Here is a 20,250-nt window from a genome sequence, read left to right on the forward strand (position 1 = left end):
CTGGTATAATCCTGATAGATCTTCCTTTATATGTTAATTGGCATTATTCCCTTACTGGTATTAATACTCTTTCTTTATACTATGCATTTTGTGTTTTGATTATTATGTGTTGGTGGACTTTCTTTTTTGTTCCATTATATTTGATGTTCTGTAGGCTTCTTGTAAGTTTATGCCCATCTCTTGCTATGGAAGTTATCTCTATGATTTTGTTCTAGACACTTTCTGGCCTTTGGAGATGGTAATCTTCACCCTCTTCCATTCTTATTATTTTTACGTTTTGAACTCTTTATTATGTCCTGAATTTCCTGGATGATTTGGGCTAGAAGTTTTTACACTTTGTATTTTCATTGACTGATATGTCAATATCTTCTATGTTATCTTTTATTCCTGAGATTCTCTCTTCTATTTCCTATAATCTGTTGGTGATGCTTGCATCTGTAGCTCCTGACCACTTTCCTAGGGCTTCTATCTCCAGGGTTACCTCCATTTGTCATTTCTTTATTGTTTCCATTTACATTATTAGGTCTTGGACCATTTTGTTTAATTCGTTCACCTACCTGAAGGTATTTTCCTGTATTTCCTTAAAGAATTTCGATGCTTTGGCATTAAGAATTTCTCCCTGTTTCCCTGTTTTTCCTTAATTTCTTTCAGGAAGTTATATATGTATCCTCTTTATGGGCCTCTATCATATTCATGAGATGGGTTTTTAGATCAGAATCTTGATTTTTAGGTGTGTTAGGGTGTGCAGAGCTTGCTGTTGTGGGAGGAGCTGGTTCTGATGCTGCCAGATTACATTGCCTTCTGTTGCTTATGTTCTTTAGCTTGCTCTTGTCATCTGGTTATCTCTGAAATTAACTGCCCTGCATGTCTCTGACTGCAGCTGGCCTCCTAGAGGCAGGTAGAGCTGTGTGATGTGAATTAGAACAGGCCTTCTGAGAGGTAGTCAGTGCTGCCTCTGATTATGGGGAGCCTCCTCTGTTCCTGGTTATAGTAAGCCTCCTGTGTCCCTGGTTAAGACAGAACTCCTGTGTTCCTGGTTAGGACAAATATCTTTTGTCACTGGTTACAGCAGATCTCTTGTAGAGTGTGGGAAGGGAATAGGCAATTTTAACTGCCATGAGTGGAGGTACAGACTGGAAAGAAGAAGGAGCTAGGGCGAGGGGTTAGCTCCCACATCAGCTGGGCTATGTGGGTATTCCAGCTCGAGTGGATATTGTAGAGGGTGTCTCAGCTGTGTTCTTTGTTAAGGAAGACTTCCTGAGAAACAGGCAGTCTGTAAAGTGTGAAAGGAGAGCAAGTGCACTGATCTATTCTAGACAAGGTGCAGCAATATATTTATTTTTATGACATTGGCAAGTATGTATTAAATTTCCATATTTTTCTATGCATGCAAATGCTTTTATATTGAACAGTTTAAAAATTAAAATAAATTATAAGATCCTTTGATCCATTTCCCATATATATGTATATTTTGTACCATGTAAAAAGATATATCTATCTTTTTACATGGTACAAAATTACAAAGAAGATTGTCTTGGTAAAGTAATCAGTGAGTGTTTAGAATGTAGCTTATAAATTAAAACGATGCTGAAATTTTATTCAAAACCTGCATTCATAATGAGCTCTAATTTTTCTTCACTTTCTTTTCCTTCTTTACAAAGAATTGATAAGCAGTCAAGCAGCACTTTATAGAAATAACTGCAGTGGCCACCACACAGGCTAGTAGGAATCCAATCACATCCAGAGAGTAATACTGGTACCAGGTGAGATTGTATGCAAGTGGTCTCAGGTGCTTGGCTCCTTTGTGGCGCATGACAAACTCAATCCAGAAGATAGTTCTGTTCAGGGGCTTCATAGGCTGGTCATGGTGAATGGTTGATAACCACATAGCATTCTCTTTATAGCTGCAAGAGATAAAATGGCAATTCATAGAATGAATGAAAATACACCTTTCTAAAATTTTGTGTAGATAGTAAAGCTAATTTTACAAAAAGAAGAAGGAAAATGAATTATGCTTTACATTTATGCCCAGAAAGATGTTAATAAGCATGTTAGAACTCCTTGAGTAAAGAAAATAGAAGTATATAGACAGAAGAGTAGAAAAGACAAAGTATTCTGAAATTATAGTTTGTAAACAGTAAATCCTTAAACGAAAAATAACAAATTGACATATTATTTGAGTATATGAAATTTCAGTTATCCAGTGTGAGGCTACAGTTCAAGAATAGACTTGTGTGAGGATATTTCTAAGGGTTTGTCAGAAAACTCCTTGAAAACAAGATAAGAGTCTCATAACCTCAGTTTCTTCAAAAACACAGAATTGCTGATAGATTATGCTTTTGTGACCCTTTCAAGTGTAGCAAATAGGCACGCATTTACTTTAGATTATTTATTGCAGCTGGTTATTTTTATTTTTTATATGCCTCTGTGGAAAAACTTGTTTCACTGTGAATGGTTTTTCCACCATGTGCATCTTGTCCCGATTATTGTACACTTTACTCATGTGCCTCTTCTTAATCCTCAGAGCAAAAATTGACTGATGCTCTAAATAAGGCAGGCTATTGCATGAGGAATTACTTTGTCTCATTTATCAGCCTGACTCTCCCAAGTCCCACTGGTATTGTAGAGTGGTAAACAACCTGGTAAGCAATTATAAACTGGGTGTTTGTACAAACTATGTACAAGATCAGAAAGTATAAGTAGAAGGCAAATATCTCTCAAGCTGCAATGATGGTGTTGGGTGTTCTACTGGCTGTGTATTGACAGTAAGAGGTTGATTTTGAAACAAAATTTTTGTGGAATGTCATATAAGTCCTTACACATTATGATTTAAAAAGTTTCCTGGATCTTGTTAATTAGCTCTAAGGGATACTTCTTGTTGCTTTTCTCTATTTCATATGAAGGTTAGTACTTATTAATGTAATTAATGTGAAGGGTAACAATTCTCTATTACAATGTTGAAATTATTTGAATTTTATTGCATTACATATATTCTTATGCTGGGCAGTGGTGGCGCATGCCTTTAATCACAGCACTTGGGAGGCAGAGGCAGAAGGATTTCTGAGTTTGAGGCCAGCCTGGTCTACAGAGTGAGTTCTAGGACATCCAGGGCTACACAGAGAAACCCTGTCTCGAAAAAAAAAACATATATTCTTATTATAAAGTAAGATCAATAATTTTGGTTATTATTTTCAATTATGACATCATGGGTGCTTAAACAAGATCTGAATAATGACAACAGGAATCATCATGCCAATATGGAGAGGGTTAAACCTTACTCTGGTCCAAACAGTACACAAAACTAATATAGGATCTATGGTATGCTGAAAGTGGGATAAACAGTTTTTACCAGGAAACAACCTCTAAATTGATTTTTTTAATCAAAGAAAAATCATGATGGACATGTACATTTGCTTTACTCTAATGGATTTTCACATATATATTAACATATTGGGTGGCAGAGTTACACATTAATAGCTATTATGTTCAATAATAAAAGTTATAAGTGACATAATGTCACATGTGTCTTTTATAGCATTCTAGTAGTTCCGTTGTGATGTTTTCCTAGGCCTTCTATGTGTAACCTATCTGATACCACCGTTTATGTTTAATTTCTTTTGATTCATTGGGATTTGAACTTGGGATTTGAACTATTTTTATAACCCTAACAAATTACTTGAAAAGAAATATTGACCAGATATGGTGGTATACACATTGTTGCCAAGGAGAGAAGTTAAATATTTAAGATGAGTCTGATTTACATAGGAAAGAAACATAACACATAACATGGAAATTAAAACAATAACAGAGAGAATAACATGTACACTGAATCATTTCCTAGTTTGTCTCTGTTCTTACAATGATTATTACTCTGAGAATAGTACTTGCTCATTTTTTCATCAGTAAGAAGGCTAATGAGTAAATAATTAACCAAATAAGTAAATACATAAGTAAATGAATGAACAATGAATACACATTTCAAAAGATTATACTCACGAAGGATTGTCAATGACTGTTTTCAGTGCATTGAGCAAATCTGAGCTTGACAATTTTCTGACATTTAATGCAACAGCTGCTCCTTTGGCCACCATCTGGGCAATGTTATCATGCTGTTCTCCAAACAAAGGAATGCCAATCATAGGGATTCCATGATGGATCGCTTCATACAGTCCATTGGCTCCACCATGAGTTACAAAGGCTTTGGTTTTCGGATGACCTAGAATAAGATGAATTCAGGATAACATTAATTAGCAGTCTTAGACATGAAACGAGAAATGTATATCCTATGAGGAACTGAAAGGGGATTTTTTTTTTACATAAAGATGTTTATACTCTAAAACTCACCGAAGTGTTGACCTGTCTCAGAGCAAGAAGACACTACATTTACATACACCTATTTTGCAGATTTGCATGTGACTTGAGACTTGAACTATGAAATACTTAATTCCAGTTGGCCACATGAAGCACATAGTAGATAAGAAAAAACAAGTGTGGGAAAGATCAAATGAATGGGGGAACACCCTCATAGAAGTAAGGGGAGGGGAGATGGGATAGGGGATTCTGAGAGGGAGGGAGAACCGTGGAAGGTGATAACATTTGAAATCTAAATAAAGAAAATATCTAATAAAAAAGAAGCTTTCTTAAATAAATAATTTATGAACTCTTTGTAATATAGTGGCTTTTGGGTATACTAGGATAGATACAATAATCAAAGAAAGTCAGTTGTGAGTCAGGATTTGATTTCTAGACTCTTACCAAGAAGGTCATTCTGGGGAAGCCACTTGTAGATTCTAGTATTGGGTCCTAACGAAGCCGGTTTTTTGCCATCAAATCTCCAAAGAACCTATTAAACATCAGAGAATCCTTATTGTTGAAGTCAAATTTTACATTATACAGCCTTAATAGGTTACATCTAAAAATATAAATGTAGATACATATATTTATATCATGACAATTAATGAAAAAATGATGTCATGGATTTGAAAGACAGCAAAGGCAGAGATATGAGAGTGTTTGAAGGGAGGAATGGAAAAGGAGAATGATGTAATAATAATTTCCAATCTGGGAATCATTTTTAAAAATATAGCTTTTTTATATTATATTATCTTAGAGAAAACAAAACTTAAAATCTGCTATGGGATGGATGAGGAGTTCAGAAGAACTGAGCAATGAAAATTTTAAAAGACTGAGAGAAGAGTGTGCCAGCAGTTTCTGTGTTTATTTTTATATTCAGACAGGTTGAACATAATCCTCACTTTTTAAGCAGATGAATTTAGACAAAGGAGATAGTTAATAATACATGAAAACATGTAATGCTTTGGTGGGTTAATTCAACCACAGAGAAGAATGGCAAATTACTTATAATTTATATTTTGTATAAATTGTTTTGATAGATCTAATATTCCAGCATTAATATCTTTTTGAATTTTTACTTACAGTTTACTTTTATTTATTTGTTCTATGTTATTTTTAATGAATTTCGATATTTTTTCTTTAATTGTGATGTAAATATGCCATCTTCCCAGGTGTAGCAGATAAGGTTGAGGCTGTTATTATTACCCATTCCTTGCTATTGTTATTCAGATAATATTTAAACTTTCCTTCATGTACCTTTATAGAAATACATGTTTTTGTCATACATGTGTTGTCCTTGTGACTCTGTACAGGTTGAATTCATGTGACCTTTCCTTACATGACCTTTCAGATACTCAGATTATTCATTGTTTGATGTTCCGAATAAAGCTGGCTATTTCATGCGATTTGGATCTTCCCAATTTATCATTCTGTCAGATTACAATGAGCATCCTATCTTTCATGTTTTATGGTTCACAGAGAAGACTATAAGGGCAGCATCCATGTCTAACTTTTCATTATATATTTCTTCTACAAATATTGTCAGGAAAACCCGGAGTCTGTTGTTTCTGTTTATCTGTTTGTTTTGTTTTTGTGTTTGTTTGTTTTTATTTTTCAACAGCCCCTTCAACTGCACACTGAACAGATCTACTTCAAAATTAGGATGCAGACTCATGCTATATTTCAAAAACTTTCAATGTCTGCTTAATATTCTTCTTCTAGAAAAAAATAATACAAATTTACTCCCCCTAAAAAATTTTATATATGCTGTGACTTTAAATAATTGACAAATGGAACAAGTGACTCTGAAGAATTTGCTGTCTACACACCCTTGACAGTGATGGCATCATAGTGGCAGCATTTCGAAATGTACCCACAGAGATCACAAAGTTGATATCCAAGGTACTTACAACCAAAAACACCTTCTGTAGTATTGTAATATCTGATGTGTGTATCTTTTTTTAAGTTGTCTAAGGTAAGCTAGAGCTTACCTAAACCTTTTGGTTTCACACAGTCATTCCCAGAATCAGACCTTCCAAGGACTTTCACAGACTCAGTATACATTTCCCTCCCATGGACACTTTATCTCACCTTCTGTGGAATCTGGGCAAGGGCCCATGCAATCGCGTTGGCCTCTTCTTCGGTCATGTTCCTGACCATTGATCCCAGAGAAAACACCACCACACCATGGTCTCCAGAGCTCTGGACAAAGTCTTCCATTTCCTATGAGGAAAGAACTTTTTGTGTCATAAAATAACAATTACAGAAAAACAATTTATGAAAGTTTTATGAAAAAAAAACCTAGAAGAAAAAATGAGGTATTCTTAAGAATTTCTAGAATTGCAGTTTTAACACATATAAAGGCAAAATTGGCAATGTCAAGCACTTTGAACATCACATGCAGCTGTGTAAAGTATACCCACACATATTCAACAAACATTCTCTAAAGGTATTTTGCCTACATTCATGTCTTTGTGTCATGTATATGCAGTGCTCATATAGGTCAGAAGAAGATGCCAGATCTCTTAGAACTGGAGTTACAGATGATTGCTGGGATGAAACCCAAGTACTCTGAAAGAGCAGGCAGTGCTCTCAACACTGAGCCATCTCTCTAGCCTCAATAAAAATTCTCAATACTTTCCTCTGACAACGTGAAAGCTTAGCAGTGCAAATATAGTATGTGAAATATTTGTAAAATTGTAGTGTCTTTACATTTTTATCTTATTGAAGGTATAATTTTTCTTCACTATTTTATTTTTCTCCTATGATGGCTGATTTCATGCTATTACTTAGTGTTTGATGAAATAATAACTATTTTAAAGCATGTACATATGTGGTAGTTAATATGAATTTCATAATACATTCAATTAAAATTTTTGTAAAATAATAATAACTGCATGGTAAGCATATAATATGTAATAATTGTATGATATTGTGTATAAATAGGGTATTTTCAGATAGGATCTCTACAAATTATAGTTTGTGTAGAAACTATGACTATGTTGTTTCTCTGGATATCAATTACCTTTAATATATATTAATCACAGCTTTAAAATGATTAACACTTTCTGATATACTAAGTTTAACTTAGTATACTAAGTTTTACTATGTTTTGTGTGAATGTGTTTATATGTGTCTGTGCAGTGTGTGAATTCATGCACTTGTGTGTGTTTGTGTATATGTTTGTGTTTGTATGTTGAGAGTATTGCTGGTGATGAAAATACATGCCTTTGTTTTAGCACTTGGAAACCAAAAGTTAAAACTAGGTGTTGTTTGCTACATATTTTTTACATTGTTTTGAGACTATTTCTCATTAAACAATAATATCACAATTTTTTTACAGGATCATAGCCAGCAAGCTATCAGTATTAACCTGTTTCTGCAATGTCAATGTTAAAGGCACACATGCAATGCCAGGCTACCTAAATTTTTAGGTGGATGTTGAGATTCAAACTTATATCATCATAGTTGCTTTGTAAAGATTTTACCAAATGGTTAAACATCCAAATACCTTACTGAACTTAATTCAAGTCACTGGTACAAATATATCCCAGGTCTATCATGCTCTTTCTTGATTTTATTGAATTCCTAGTTAACATGATGTTAATTTCACATCAGATATATTTCTATCGTTGGGAGTAAAAACATAATGAAATGTGTAGGAGCACTTTCTCCAGAAATGAAATGAAACGAAAAAGAAGTAAAACAGAATGTATTTACCTTAGGTAAGGGTTTAGCAGGTTTACAGTGGAGTCCTCCAACATACTCAACATTTGGTAAGGTTGGGTGAGGAAACTCCAAATCCCAGTAGGATCTAATGAACCACATTTCTGCTTTGCCCATGGTCTCAACTAAGGTGGTTGGCCTTCCTAGATGGAGAAAATGAGCAAATGAGACAAAGAAAAGTTCACAGGACTCTCTACTGTATAAAAAATATATTTCCTTAAAACTGTTGGAAGATTTTGTGTTTGAAGTATAACATGTGCATTATAAAACCCATGGTTTTTTATATATAATATGTTTTGCATGTATGATTTGTGACTCCGATAACATACATAAGTGCCAGTTTGATTTTATTCTTAACGTTGACTTTCAAAGTTACCTCATTTCCTCCATAATTTGAAATCATGAATAGTTATTGAAATAACCTACTAAGTCACCATACAAACAAGCACAAATTTACTCATATCTAAATTTTCAAAAGATACTGTGTCAATATAAGTACATGATACAGGTCCAAATCTAAGTCTGTGCTGTGTACCCTGGCCAGAATTCCCAGGGTCACTGTAGTGTATAGGTAGTCCTTTATCCTTCTTTTGTCAAGGGAGTGGTAACGTTTATTAATGGCTGAATTTCTAGTTATTGCTACTACTCTAGTTTTATATTAAGATATCTAATAGTGTGTATCCTATAAAAACAATCAAAATATTTATACAAGTCCTATTAACAGAAATTTTAGGGTCATCTTAATTATGGTATAATTTTAAAGAGGAGAAGCTCAACTTCAAAAAGTATAGAACAAGTATATATGTTTCCATTCTTGAGTACAGTACAGACATTTATAATGGGGTTAGGAAAGGGTACACGAAGGAAATGTGCTGGTAGAGACCTCAGTTTCATTGTAAAACCTGTAAACTAACATCATATCTTTAAAGAGTAGGAGAAATACTTAGAAAATACAGAGAATTTATTTTATGATTTATCTTTTTATTTATGTGTATTTGTGTTTGTGTGAGTATATGCTAAGATTATTCTATTGCCTGAGGATACCATAAAAGGACAGCAGGTTCCCTGAAGCTGAACTTACAGGCAATTTTAGGCCACTGGACATGAGTGGATGCTAGGAACAGAACACAGGTACTGAATATGAACAGAAAACAGTCAAACTTTTGGCCATGTGGTGAGATACCACATTTTAATTTTTATATAAAGTCATTGGCTTGTGCAAGAGCACACAATTTCTTCAATGTTAAATAAATATTGATACTATAAAATGTGTCATTCTTTAATCCAAATAATTCAACATTTGGGTAGCCAGAAAGTGACTTATTAAAATAGAGGGAAAAATTAAAATTAAATTACTGTAAAAATTACTGTAAAATTAGTAAAGAATCACTAGAGACCATCTACTACTTAAGTCTCTTTACAATTGTATAGCTAACCAGAATGTCTTTTATCAGGACTTACACCTTTTCTTTGAACAATAATAAGAGCTTTTATAGAGCATTTTTGAGTTTGTTAGCTAATATCCTATTATATATTTGATTACTTACAAAAACAACTTCACCTTGAGTTTCTCAGACATATAACTTCAAATACAAGTGTAACTCAGGTTATCAAGCTACTAAGAAGAAATATAACTTACCCAAAATTTCACTGTAATACTGATCCCATTTCTTCTCTGCAAATGTCTGGAACCAAAAGTCAAAATAAAGCATGCATATCATATTTTTTACCCTCTCTGTGAATGTCATTTGGCCACCTAATTCTGACAAAATTATAGGTACATAAGAGGGAGGGAGTGTAAGTCCTCCACTGTATTTTTCCATTGTGTAGCCTGGAGAGAAGCGAAGACTGTATATAAAAGGAATCTGGAGCACTTCAGCTATCAGCTCCCCACAGGGAGCAATGGCATCTGAGAGAAGTACATCAAACTTGGATTCCTTTAGTTTTGTCATGAGCTGTTTGTTTGAAACAACATCCTTACATAGGCTTAGACAACATTCAGAATGTTCATCAAACACTTTTTGAAGTATAGGAGAATATGATAGGCATGTATGTTTTGGGACCTCATAAGTCCACACATCCACAAACATATTGAAAAAATTTTCCAGATCCTCTCTACTGAGAGTTGTAGGAACAGTTTCAAACTTAAGGCCAGGCGATTTTTTGGGATCAACAAAGATGGAAGCTGTAGGTCTCAGAACAGTGACTTCATGGCCCCTCTGTACAAGTTCATCCAGTATTATCTTTAAATTTATCCAGTGACTGAATTCCCATGGCCACACCAACACCTTCCCACAGCTTGTAGATCTGAAGCAGCAACCCATCTGCAGCAGGAGCAGAGCAGAAATCCACTTCACAGGCATCCTGGAAATCAATGTCCTCCTGTTCACAATGTGTTCTCTTCCTTCTCTGCATGTCTTTATGTCTGAGAAGAAAAAAATCCATGAGTTAAAATATAACCTGAGTTGGTACAAGAAAATATACTTTATGACCAGATTGAAGTTGTTGGCTGAAGAGAGATAGTAAAAGCAAATATTAACTATTTCAAATTTAATGTCACATGTTTTGTAATGAAGGAAAGTTAGGAGTCATGACCTGTCTTTGTAAATCTGTTGGCAATAGTTTTGAATCATAGAAAGAACACTGATTAGTGTGAGGTGAGTCTCCATTTTATTCACAACACATGAACTAAAGTTGTACTAGCTACAGAACTTATCAGTATTTCATGGATATTATTTTGTAAGAAAGTTGATTAAAATATTTAATCACATCCAGTTTGTTGAATAGCCTGAATGTGTTTCTTACATACTGACAGAGAACAGTTCTGAGTATAAGATAGACAGGAGTTTCTGCCTGTGACTGTCCATAAGAAAACAGCTGAACATACTGCCCTGAGTGGTATTAGCTGCTAAGGTTTCCAGAAAGCAGCAAGTTGGTTCAAACTATGTGTCCACATCCCTTTCCTAGGACCAAGAAGTAGCTGGATAGTTTGTTCTTGCAATCTGTCTTAGTTAAGGTTTCAATGTTGTAAAGGGATACCATGGCCATAGAAATTCTAAAAAAGTGCATCATTTAATTGGGCTAGCTTCCAGTTTCATAGGTTCAGTCCATTATCAACATGGCAGGAACCATAGCAGAGTCCAGGCACATACATAATGTTGGCAAAGAGACTGAGAGTTCTACATCTTAATCACAAAGCAGCTAGAAGACTGTTTCCATATTGGGCAGAGCTTGAGCATAGGATCTTAAAGCCCACCAGCACAGGGACAGACTTCCTTTAACAAGGCCACACCTACTCTAACAAGTTCACATCTCTTAATACATATTCAAACCACAACAGAATCTTAGTGTACAAAGACCCTGAGAAGTAGATGAGTAGAAGAACCTCCTCACTAAGAAATATTGTGTCTACTATTTTTGAAATCATCAATGCTTTTATGTGCCCATGAAGATTGTGGATATTGACATGTGATTTACCTGAATCTTCTTGGTGGTCTTGTTTTTTTTTTTGTGAATCTACAAACTTCTAAACAACTCTAAGATGCATCATCTAGAAAAAAATCGTTGTGATAAAACAATTAGTTAATATAACATATAATTTCATATTACACTTACCAAGTCCTTTGCCAAAACAAAATTTTATGTCATAGATATATTTTATTGCAAAATTTGAAAGGGTGGTATCCATAATGACTTGGAAGTCTGTATGAGATTATGTGATGGAAACACATGGAAAGGACACCCTCACCATGGAAAAATGATAAGTTAATCCTTTCTGGAAATTTTCTCACAGTTATATTAAAATATTAATTTCAATAGAGCCTTTAGCAGTCAAGTTAGCAATTAAGAAACAACCAAATTATATCAAAAGGAAAAAAGTGAACACAAGATATATATATATATATATATATATATATATATATATATATATATATATATATCAAGAATAAAACAAATGAATTAAGTAGGATATAATTAATTATAGACAACAAGCTTGACTATTAAAAGGCCAAATTCCTTTCTTAAAATACACACAATGCCTATGTCAAGCAAAACTCCATACATGAGATGCTACCTATGAGAAAATATATAAAGAAACACTTGCATTGAAAATTGGAAAAATAAATTTTATATAGAAGTAAACTACAAGTGTACTGTAGTATATACACTTACAAGTGTCAAAGCTAGAACTAAGTCGTAGAGTAGAAAATGTGACCTTTAAGGTCACTATATATTTACAAAATGTCAGTTGGTCAGACTGAAATAAAAATGGTAATAATGTTCAACAAACCCTGGATATAAGAGAGAGACTAATGTAATTGTTAGTATCCTAATATTTGTTGTAGAAGTTTTGATCACACTGCAAACTCTGAGATTGTGTTGTTTACTGGAAAACCCTGTTTCTAGGAGTGGTATGGATCAGTCCTAATAAACAACTTTAATCTAAGAGCTTTCCATTTATTGTAAACAAGATGCAATAAAGTAAACCATAGATCAAGAACCAGAGCATGCAAACTGTTACAGGGAGTGAACATAGGAACAAAAGGAGAGAGGAAAATGAAGAGAGGAAGTTGGGCTCCAGCTTCTGGCTTCTAAGACTTTACTGATAAAACTGAATATTTGAGATTTTGTAAAAAACAACAAATTATATTTTTTTAGCTTTGATCAAACAGTGACCCAAAGCAACTTGTAGAGGAAAGGATATAATGGGTTTACACATTCTGATCACAGTTGACAATAGGCTTTTTCATTCATGTCACAATTCACAAATAATGACTTTGATACTGAATTACTTATGAATAAATGCCTAGGCCATAAGCTTGGGTTTGTTCCCTGACTAACTCATCACTTATATAACCTATTTGTTCTAGTCTATATGTGCCACAGTGTTGGTTACCTCTCCTCAGTTTCATATGTCTGTCTCCTCTGAGTCAGGAATAAAACCATCCTACCCCTGACTCTTTTTTAGAATTCCTATTTCTCCCTGCTGGCAGAGAAATGTCCTATCTTCCAATCCCACATGAACTCCTCATTGGCACTCAGCTTTTTATTGACAGGTGATGCTTCCCCACAGCACATGAGAAATTTTCTCTACACTGAAGACATCCACACCCACAGAATAGTGCATCTCTCAATCCCATCAGAGAAAAATTGTCCAGTAGATGAGGAAAAACTGGGAATTAGTTCTAAGAAACTGTTTAATAAACAAAAACAGAGAAGAAGAAGAATAGGAACTAAGAAGAGAAAGGATAATGATAAAATTATATAATAGAAAGCAATAGAAATAATATGAGTATTCTGTTTTATATGTAATATATTTGAATGGGTAATGTTTATGAAAGAGTAAATAAAAAGATAGATCCAATCAGTATGGGACAGAATTAGATTTCCTTCTTTCTTGAGTATAACTGACCTATAGTGTTATTAATATGTCTTAACTATTCCAGAGGTTGTCTGAAAACCAAATAGAAGTAATCCTTCTTGATACTTTATAAGAGTGTTTCTTGTCCTTGAATTATATCTTAAAAATTTCTTCAGGTTAATAGCTTTATTGGACATCATGTTTTTATGAATGGATTTAATATTGTTACCAAAATGTCTCCTTCCTCCAAATGTGCACCATGGCATTTACTTATTGCAATAGATTGATTTTTAAGATGTCATCTTATCAGACATATAATTCTTGATTAATCATTACCACTTTATCTCATACTGATTAACATCATTTCTTCTCCACTTATGCTGAGTCACTTTTAATATAACTCATGAGTTTAACTTAAATGAGTAAGCAAAAATTACTCTCTCTGTACCTAAAAGAAAGCAATATTAATGTAAAACTTCAAGATAGATATAAAATATATTATAAATGATATAAACATATTAAAATTTATACATGTATAGAGCACAGACTTAGAAAGGTGGTCAATTGTATTATTAGTCATTTGCTACTCCAGCTGATGATGTATTTTCTTATACATTGAAATTACAAAGGGTAAGTACCTATTCTAATTGTAGCATGTAGTATCTATCTTTTCTATTTCCAGTTTGGCAGATATGACTTGAAAATGATGATATTTAATAAAAACCAGTGGGCCCAAGAATATTGACTGCATATTTATCTAACCACTATAGAAAGAGAATCCAGCTTACTAATATGTCATTTCTTATTCACATCCGGTTATCAGGTGAATGACCACTGAGGCAGCTGCAGACCAAGATCCAACTCTCAAGTTACCTTTTTCAGAATTACTTTGTTCTCTTGCTCAAGTATTTTATTTCCAACTCCAAACCTCTTCATATGGTTACCTTAACAGGGGTCAGTACCCAGAAAGCACTGTTGTAGCCATTGTCAATATTTGGGATGCAAGCAAATGAACATTTTGAAATCATTTTATTTGCTCTACCAGTTTTAATTTTCTCTGTTTCAAATGAAGACCGTGAAAACATTAATCAGAATCCAAATAACTCAATATTTATCTTTATGAACATATGACCTTGAAGTATATAAAATATTACACACTATACATAAATAATATGGGAAGGATCCTAATAGTATGCCTGTAAGACTTATCAGGAATTACCCAATAAAGTCAACATATGTGTCAAATCAGGAAACTATTAGTTGTAGAATGTGTTCATGAAGTAGTTGACTAAATTTCATGTATTGTTTTCAAAATGAAATTCATGATTCTCTAAGCTTGGTCTGTCTCAAGGGTACTTGAATATTCCAACCTTTAAGCCATATATTTAAATTAAACATTCCTAAAATATTAAAGACATAGAACTTTTTAAACAAAGCATTTTAATCATGAGTATTCATTGTTTACCTACAATATAATTAAAATTTTAAATAAAATAGAAGTGAATGAGTTAAAAAGAATAGATATAAACAGAGTTGGAGAGAATTTGTGAATTTCCTGCTTTCCTTAGTGAGACTTGACTGATAGATTGCCAACAGGCATTGTATAAATGTCCTTAAAGGAGCCCACAAATTACATAATGGTAGTGAGTTTTCTTAATACCCTCCAGGAGGGGCCTCTTCCTTTGTAAACTGTTCTCAATTTTTCTTTCTTTCCTAATTTACATCATACCTCTACTTACTGAGATTGATCTGGTTTTCAAATGTCATCTTAGCAGACAAATAATCATTGGTTAATTATTACCAGTTTATCTCAAAGTCTTTGGCCTTAATTCTTCCCTAGTCATGCTATTTCACAGTAAACATGACTCAGCATTCTACAAAGCTTACCCAATTTGACCTTGCCAGGAAAGCTTGGGAATAGAAAACCTCTGAGAGAAGGCATGTAAATTAGATCCATTTTATATTTTATATTTTCTTATAGGTTGTGCAATTAAGGATGAGTATTTGAGGCTCTATGTAATGTCTTTTTCTAGGTCCTGTTTGACAGAGCATTGATACTTTATGGAAATTAATTTACTCTGTCCTACATTGACCTAACTACTGCAGGAATTAAAAGATAGCTATGTGAATGTGTCAATTGTGAACATATATCTGGAAAGCACATGAATAATCATCAGTGTTGCTTCAGAAAGATGTCCAGCTCTATGTTCATCTTTCTCAGCATTTCCATGTACCAGATTCATTTTCCCCCCACAAGCTGCATTTCCAAAAGTACTTCTGCCTTTTTCTTATAGTATATTACTTTAAAACAGTACCTAAGTAGTAATATTACAGAGAGTTGCTAGGATAGGTGTTCTATAATATCTTTTTCAGAAAATATCTCTTAACTTCAAAGAGATTAAACTTTTACCATATCCTTCAACTAAGTTAATAATATGGGTACATCTAACTGAGTTATTGGCAAAAGAGGGATCATGACAATCACCAAACAACTTGGGCTACTTCCAAGTCAATTGGTTGCTCTCCACAAACTAATGATAATGCCATGTTGCTGAAGACAATGCCTACATCTTTCACTGAAAGTTGAAATGGTGCTTACCTAGATCTTACTCTTGCAGATTGTATTCATGGTACTGGGAGATATTATGTATGCTACCAGAAGATAAGATAAGCCCTAACCCAGTTCCAAACATTGTGATCTTGTAAGGTGAATTGATTACAAAGTATGCTTATTTTGTTCTAGAGCTTTCAGGTGTAATGTTAAATTGCTAGGGTTTGTACTCTCCAGTTCTTTTTGTAGACACTGAGAGCAATGAGTATTCCCCCTTAGCACTGTTTTTGTTGTGTCCCATAAATTTTGGTATGACGAGTCTTCATTTTCATTAAATTCTAAAATGCCTTTAATTTCTTTCTTTATTTCTTCCTTGATCAAATCATCATTGAGTAGAAAGTTCTTCAGTTTCCACATGTATGTGGGCTTTCCATTGTTTTTGTTATTATTAAAGACAAGCCTTATTCTGTGGTGATCTAATAGGATGCAAGGGATTATTTCAATATTTTTGTATCTGTTGAGGCCCTCTTTGTGGCCAATTATATGTTCTATTTTGGAGAAGGTAACATGAGGTGCTGAGAAAAAGGTTTATTCTTTTGTTTTAGAATGAAAAGTTCTATAGATAATCATTAATTTCAAGTACACCAAAGAGGAGTAGATGTCAGGAAATAACCAAACTCAAGGCTGAAATCAACCAAGTAAAAACAAAAAGAATTATATGACGTATCAACAAAACCAGAAGCTGGTTCTTTGGGAAAACTAACAAGATAAATCCTTAGCCAGACTAACCAGAGGGCACAGAGACAGTATGCAAATTAAAAAAATTAGAACTGAAAGGGAGACAGAACAAGAGAAACTGAGGAGATTCAAAAACCATTAGAATCTACTACAAAACCCTGTAATCAACAAAACTGGAAAATCTAGATGAAATGGACAACTTCCTAGACAGATACCAGGTACCAAAGTTAAATCAGGAGCAGATAAGCCATCTAAACAGTCCTATAACCCCTAAGGAAATAGCAGCAGTCATTAAAAGTCTCCCTATCAAAAAAAGCCCAGGACAAGTTGCTTTTAGTGCAGAATTCTATCAGACCTTCAATGAAGACCTAATACCAATTCTCTTCAAACTATTGCACAAAATAGAAACAGAAGGAACACTATCCAATTCATTTGCTCAAACCACAATTATGCTCATACCTAAACCACACAAAGACTCAACAAATAAAGAGAACTTCAGACCAATCTCCCTTATGAATATCAATGAAAAAGTATTCAATAAAATTCTCACAAACTGAATTTAAGAACACAGCAAAACAATCATCCATCGTGATCAAGTAGGCATTACTCTAGAAATACAGGAATGGTTCAATATTCAGAAATCCATCAATGTAATCCACAATATAAACAAAATCAAAGGAAAAAAACACATGAGCATCTCACTAGATGCTGAAAAAGCATTTGACAGAATTCAACATCCCTTCATGGAAAAAGTCTTGGAAAGATAAGGATTTCAAAGCCCATACCTAAACATAGTAAAAGCAATATTCAGCAAACCAGTAGCTAACATCAAACTAAATGGCGAGAGAGTGGAAGCAATCCCATTAAAATAAGGGACAGATAATGTTGCCCACACTCTCCCTACCTATTTAATATAGTACTTCAAATCCTATCCAGAGGAATTAGACAACAAAAAGAAGTCAAAGGAATACAAATAGGAAAGGAAGAAGTCAAAATATCACTACTTGCAGATGATATGATAGTATACTTAAGTGACCCTAAAACTTCCGCCAGAGAAAGCCTAAACTTAATAAACAACTTCAGCAAAGTGGCTGGTTATAAAGTCAACTCAAACAAATCAGTAATCTTCCTATATTCCAAAGATAAACAGGTTGAGAAAGAAATTAGGGAAATGACCACATGAAGCTCATGAACAAGGAAGACCAAAGTGTGGGTGCTTGTATCCTTCTTAGAAGGAGTAACAAAATACTCAAGGAAGCAAATATGGAGACAAAGTGTGGGACAGAAACTGAAAGTGGGGCTGTTTGGAGACTGTTCCACTTTGGTATCTATCCTATATGCAGTCATCAAAGTTAGATGCTGATGTAGATGTCAGGAAGTGCATGCTGTCAGGAGCCTGATATAGCTGTCTCCTCAGAGGTCTACCAGAGTTTGTCATATTCAGAGGCAGATGCTCACAGCTAACCATTGAACTGATCATGAGATTCCCAATGGAGTTAGAAAGAAGACTGAAGCTGAAAGGCTTTGTGGCCCCATGGGGAGAGCAATAATACCAACCAACCAGAGCTCCCAAGGTCTAAACCACCAGCTTGGGAACACATAAGGAGGGACCCATGGCTCCAGTTGTATGTGTAGGGGAGGATGGACTTGTTGGGCATACTTGGGAGAGGAGATCCTTGGTCCCATGAAGGCTGGATGCCCACTGTAGGGGAATTCAAGGGTGTGGAGGTGGGAGTACAGAGGTTGGTGGGGGCACATCCTTATAGAAGCAGGAGAAGGTGAGCTAGGATAGGGGATTTCTGGGCAGCGGTGGGGGGAATTGGGTAAGGGAATAACATCTGAAATGTAAAGAATATATCCAATAAAAATAAAATAAAACAAAAAAGTAAACAAAGTATGCTTATTCAATAATGTCACAAACATTGTGTTAGTAACCAACCATTCTTTGATGAGATTTAAGGGCCATTCCAGTAGGTAGAAAGTCCTGTCTCTGATACTGATTGGGGGTAAAAGAACTTGAGACTAGATAGAGCATGGGACTAGGGAAAACAGAAATACTACTGTTCTGTGAAAAGAAGATAATAAGGACTCCATGTGATATTCTGCTATAGCCTGAGATCAGTGTCTCAGCCATGATTAGATAATCTTCCTCTTGCAGTAGATAGAACAAATACTAGGACCTAAACTGGACATTATATAGAGTATGGGAGAATTTGTAAGACTCATTCCTATGTGAGATGTCTTCATAAAATCCTTTCCTTCAAGACTCAGGGAACTCTGAAAGAAATAGCAGGAAGATTGTAAGAATAAGAGAGGAGAGGTGACATCATGTAAGCAGTGTCTTCCAGGTACAATAGGACGATCACACATGTAAACCTATACAGACTGTGTCAGCATGCACAGGGCCTACACAAATTGGTTTTTCTCAATGGAATTTCACAGGATATGTAAACCACAATTAAATGTGGTCTTCATGCCCAGTTCTAGAAAGCCAACACAGCATACTCAATGGGATTTTTGTAGATTTTTAATTTTTATCTCATATTGCTTTGTTTGGGTATTTCTGAATTTCTAGTCTTCTGTTTTAATGTTTTTTTTTAAATTGTGGGTTCTAATTTTGAATTTTATGAATTTGGTATATTTATTGCACTTTTGCTTCAAGTATATTATTAAGTCCCTTGTTGTAAATTTAAGAAGTCATGGAGTTGGTTGGGTACGGGGTTGGGAAGGACTCTGAGGGGATGAGAGAAGGAAATTGCTGTTCTGAATGTACTGCATGAATTTTTAATTAAAAAAGAAAAAAATCATGCGTTGAGTTAATTTAGAAATATGTACTCAATTTGCTATCTTACTATGTGCTCAGCCTGTTTTAAGTTTAACCTGCCATTAAGAAAACAATAAAACCTATCTCAGAATACTATGTAATCAGCCTTCACAACCTAAGGTAAGCATATAACTTTAATCTTAAACTATGTGGTATTCTATGCCTGTGATTCCGAGTAACACATGTATGCCTGTGTATATTATGGTACTCATCCTCAGCAAACAGAAATCAAACTGACATCAGTCTTAGTAGACAAAAAATCTTAAATTTGGAGAACAGCATATAGGCATAGTTTGATAATTTCAATATTTGGCTCTGAGTGATGCTTTATGTCAGTTTGTTTCAATAAAGTAATTTGTTTCTTTGTGAAACTTCATTAAAGATTTCTGTAAGAGTATCCCTAATCCTTTCCTGTGCCATGTCTTATATTTTGTTTTAAATATAAAACAAATCTCTTTGTAAAGAACAGAAAGGAAATATGGGCAGTCAATTGGGTTAGACACAGATTAGACACACAATAAACAGGCTATAGAAACTATAAAAACATCTGAAGCATGGTGAGAATTATGGAACATTCCAATTTGGGCTCATTCTTATTAAAACCTACATGAGGCAGTCTCTCTGTCTCTCTGTCTCTCTGTCTATCGCGCTCTCTCTCTCTCTCTCTCTCTCTCTCTCTCTCTCTCTCTCTCTCTC

General features: G+C 34.3%; 2 protein-coding genes across 2 annotated transcripts in view; both read right to left on the minus strand.

Annotated features, from left to right (window-relative positions):
- Positions 1-20,250, minus strand: part of LOC114608600 (UDP-glucuronosyltransferase 2B17-like) — a 109,711-nt gene that overhangs the window by 71,645 nt on the left and 17,816 nt on the right. The window lies entirely within an intron of this gene.
- LOC114608601 (UDP-glucuronosyltransferase 2B17-like) lies at positions 1,570-10,478 on the minus strand. The gene is made up of 6 exons (XM_028752603.1): positions 9,719-10,478; positions 8,074-8,222; positions 6,445-6,576; positions 4,756-4,843; positions 3,997-4,216; positions 1,570-1,904 (listed from the first exon to the last, which is right to left on the minus strand). The coding sequence occupies exons 1-6, from the start codon at positions 10,440-10,442 to the stop codon at positions 1,625-1,627; spliced, it is 1,593 nt and encodes a 530-aa protein (XP_028608436.1). The 5' UTR covers positions 10,443-10,478; the 3' UTR covers positions 1,570-1,624.

The sequence above is a fragment of the Grammomys surdaster genome, unplaced genomic scaffold (assembly GCF_004785775.1).
Source record: "Grammomys surdaster isolate TR1022 unplaced genomic scaffold, NIH_TR_1.0 125928, whole genome shotgun sequence".
In the NCBI taxonomy this organism is placed as follows: Eukaryota; Metazoa; Chordata; class Mammalia; order Rodentia; family Muridae; genus Grammomys; species Grammomys surdaster.

Bases quoted from the DNA above. Each gene is read 5' to 3' on its own strand.
- LOC114608601 (XM_028752603.1), bottom strand. From the start codon at position 10,442: ATGCCTGTGAAGTGGATTTCTGCTCTGCTCCTGCTGCAGATGGGTTGC. The intron at 6,577-8,073 runs GTAAATACATTC...CTTTCCTCATAG, and splicing joins CTGCTAAACCCTTACCTAAG to GAAATGGAAGACTTTGTCCA. The intron at 4,844-6,444 runs GTGAGATAAAGT...GATGTTTAATAG, and splicing joins TTGCCCAGATTCCACAGAAG to GTTCTTTGGAGATTTGATGG.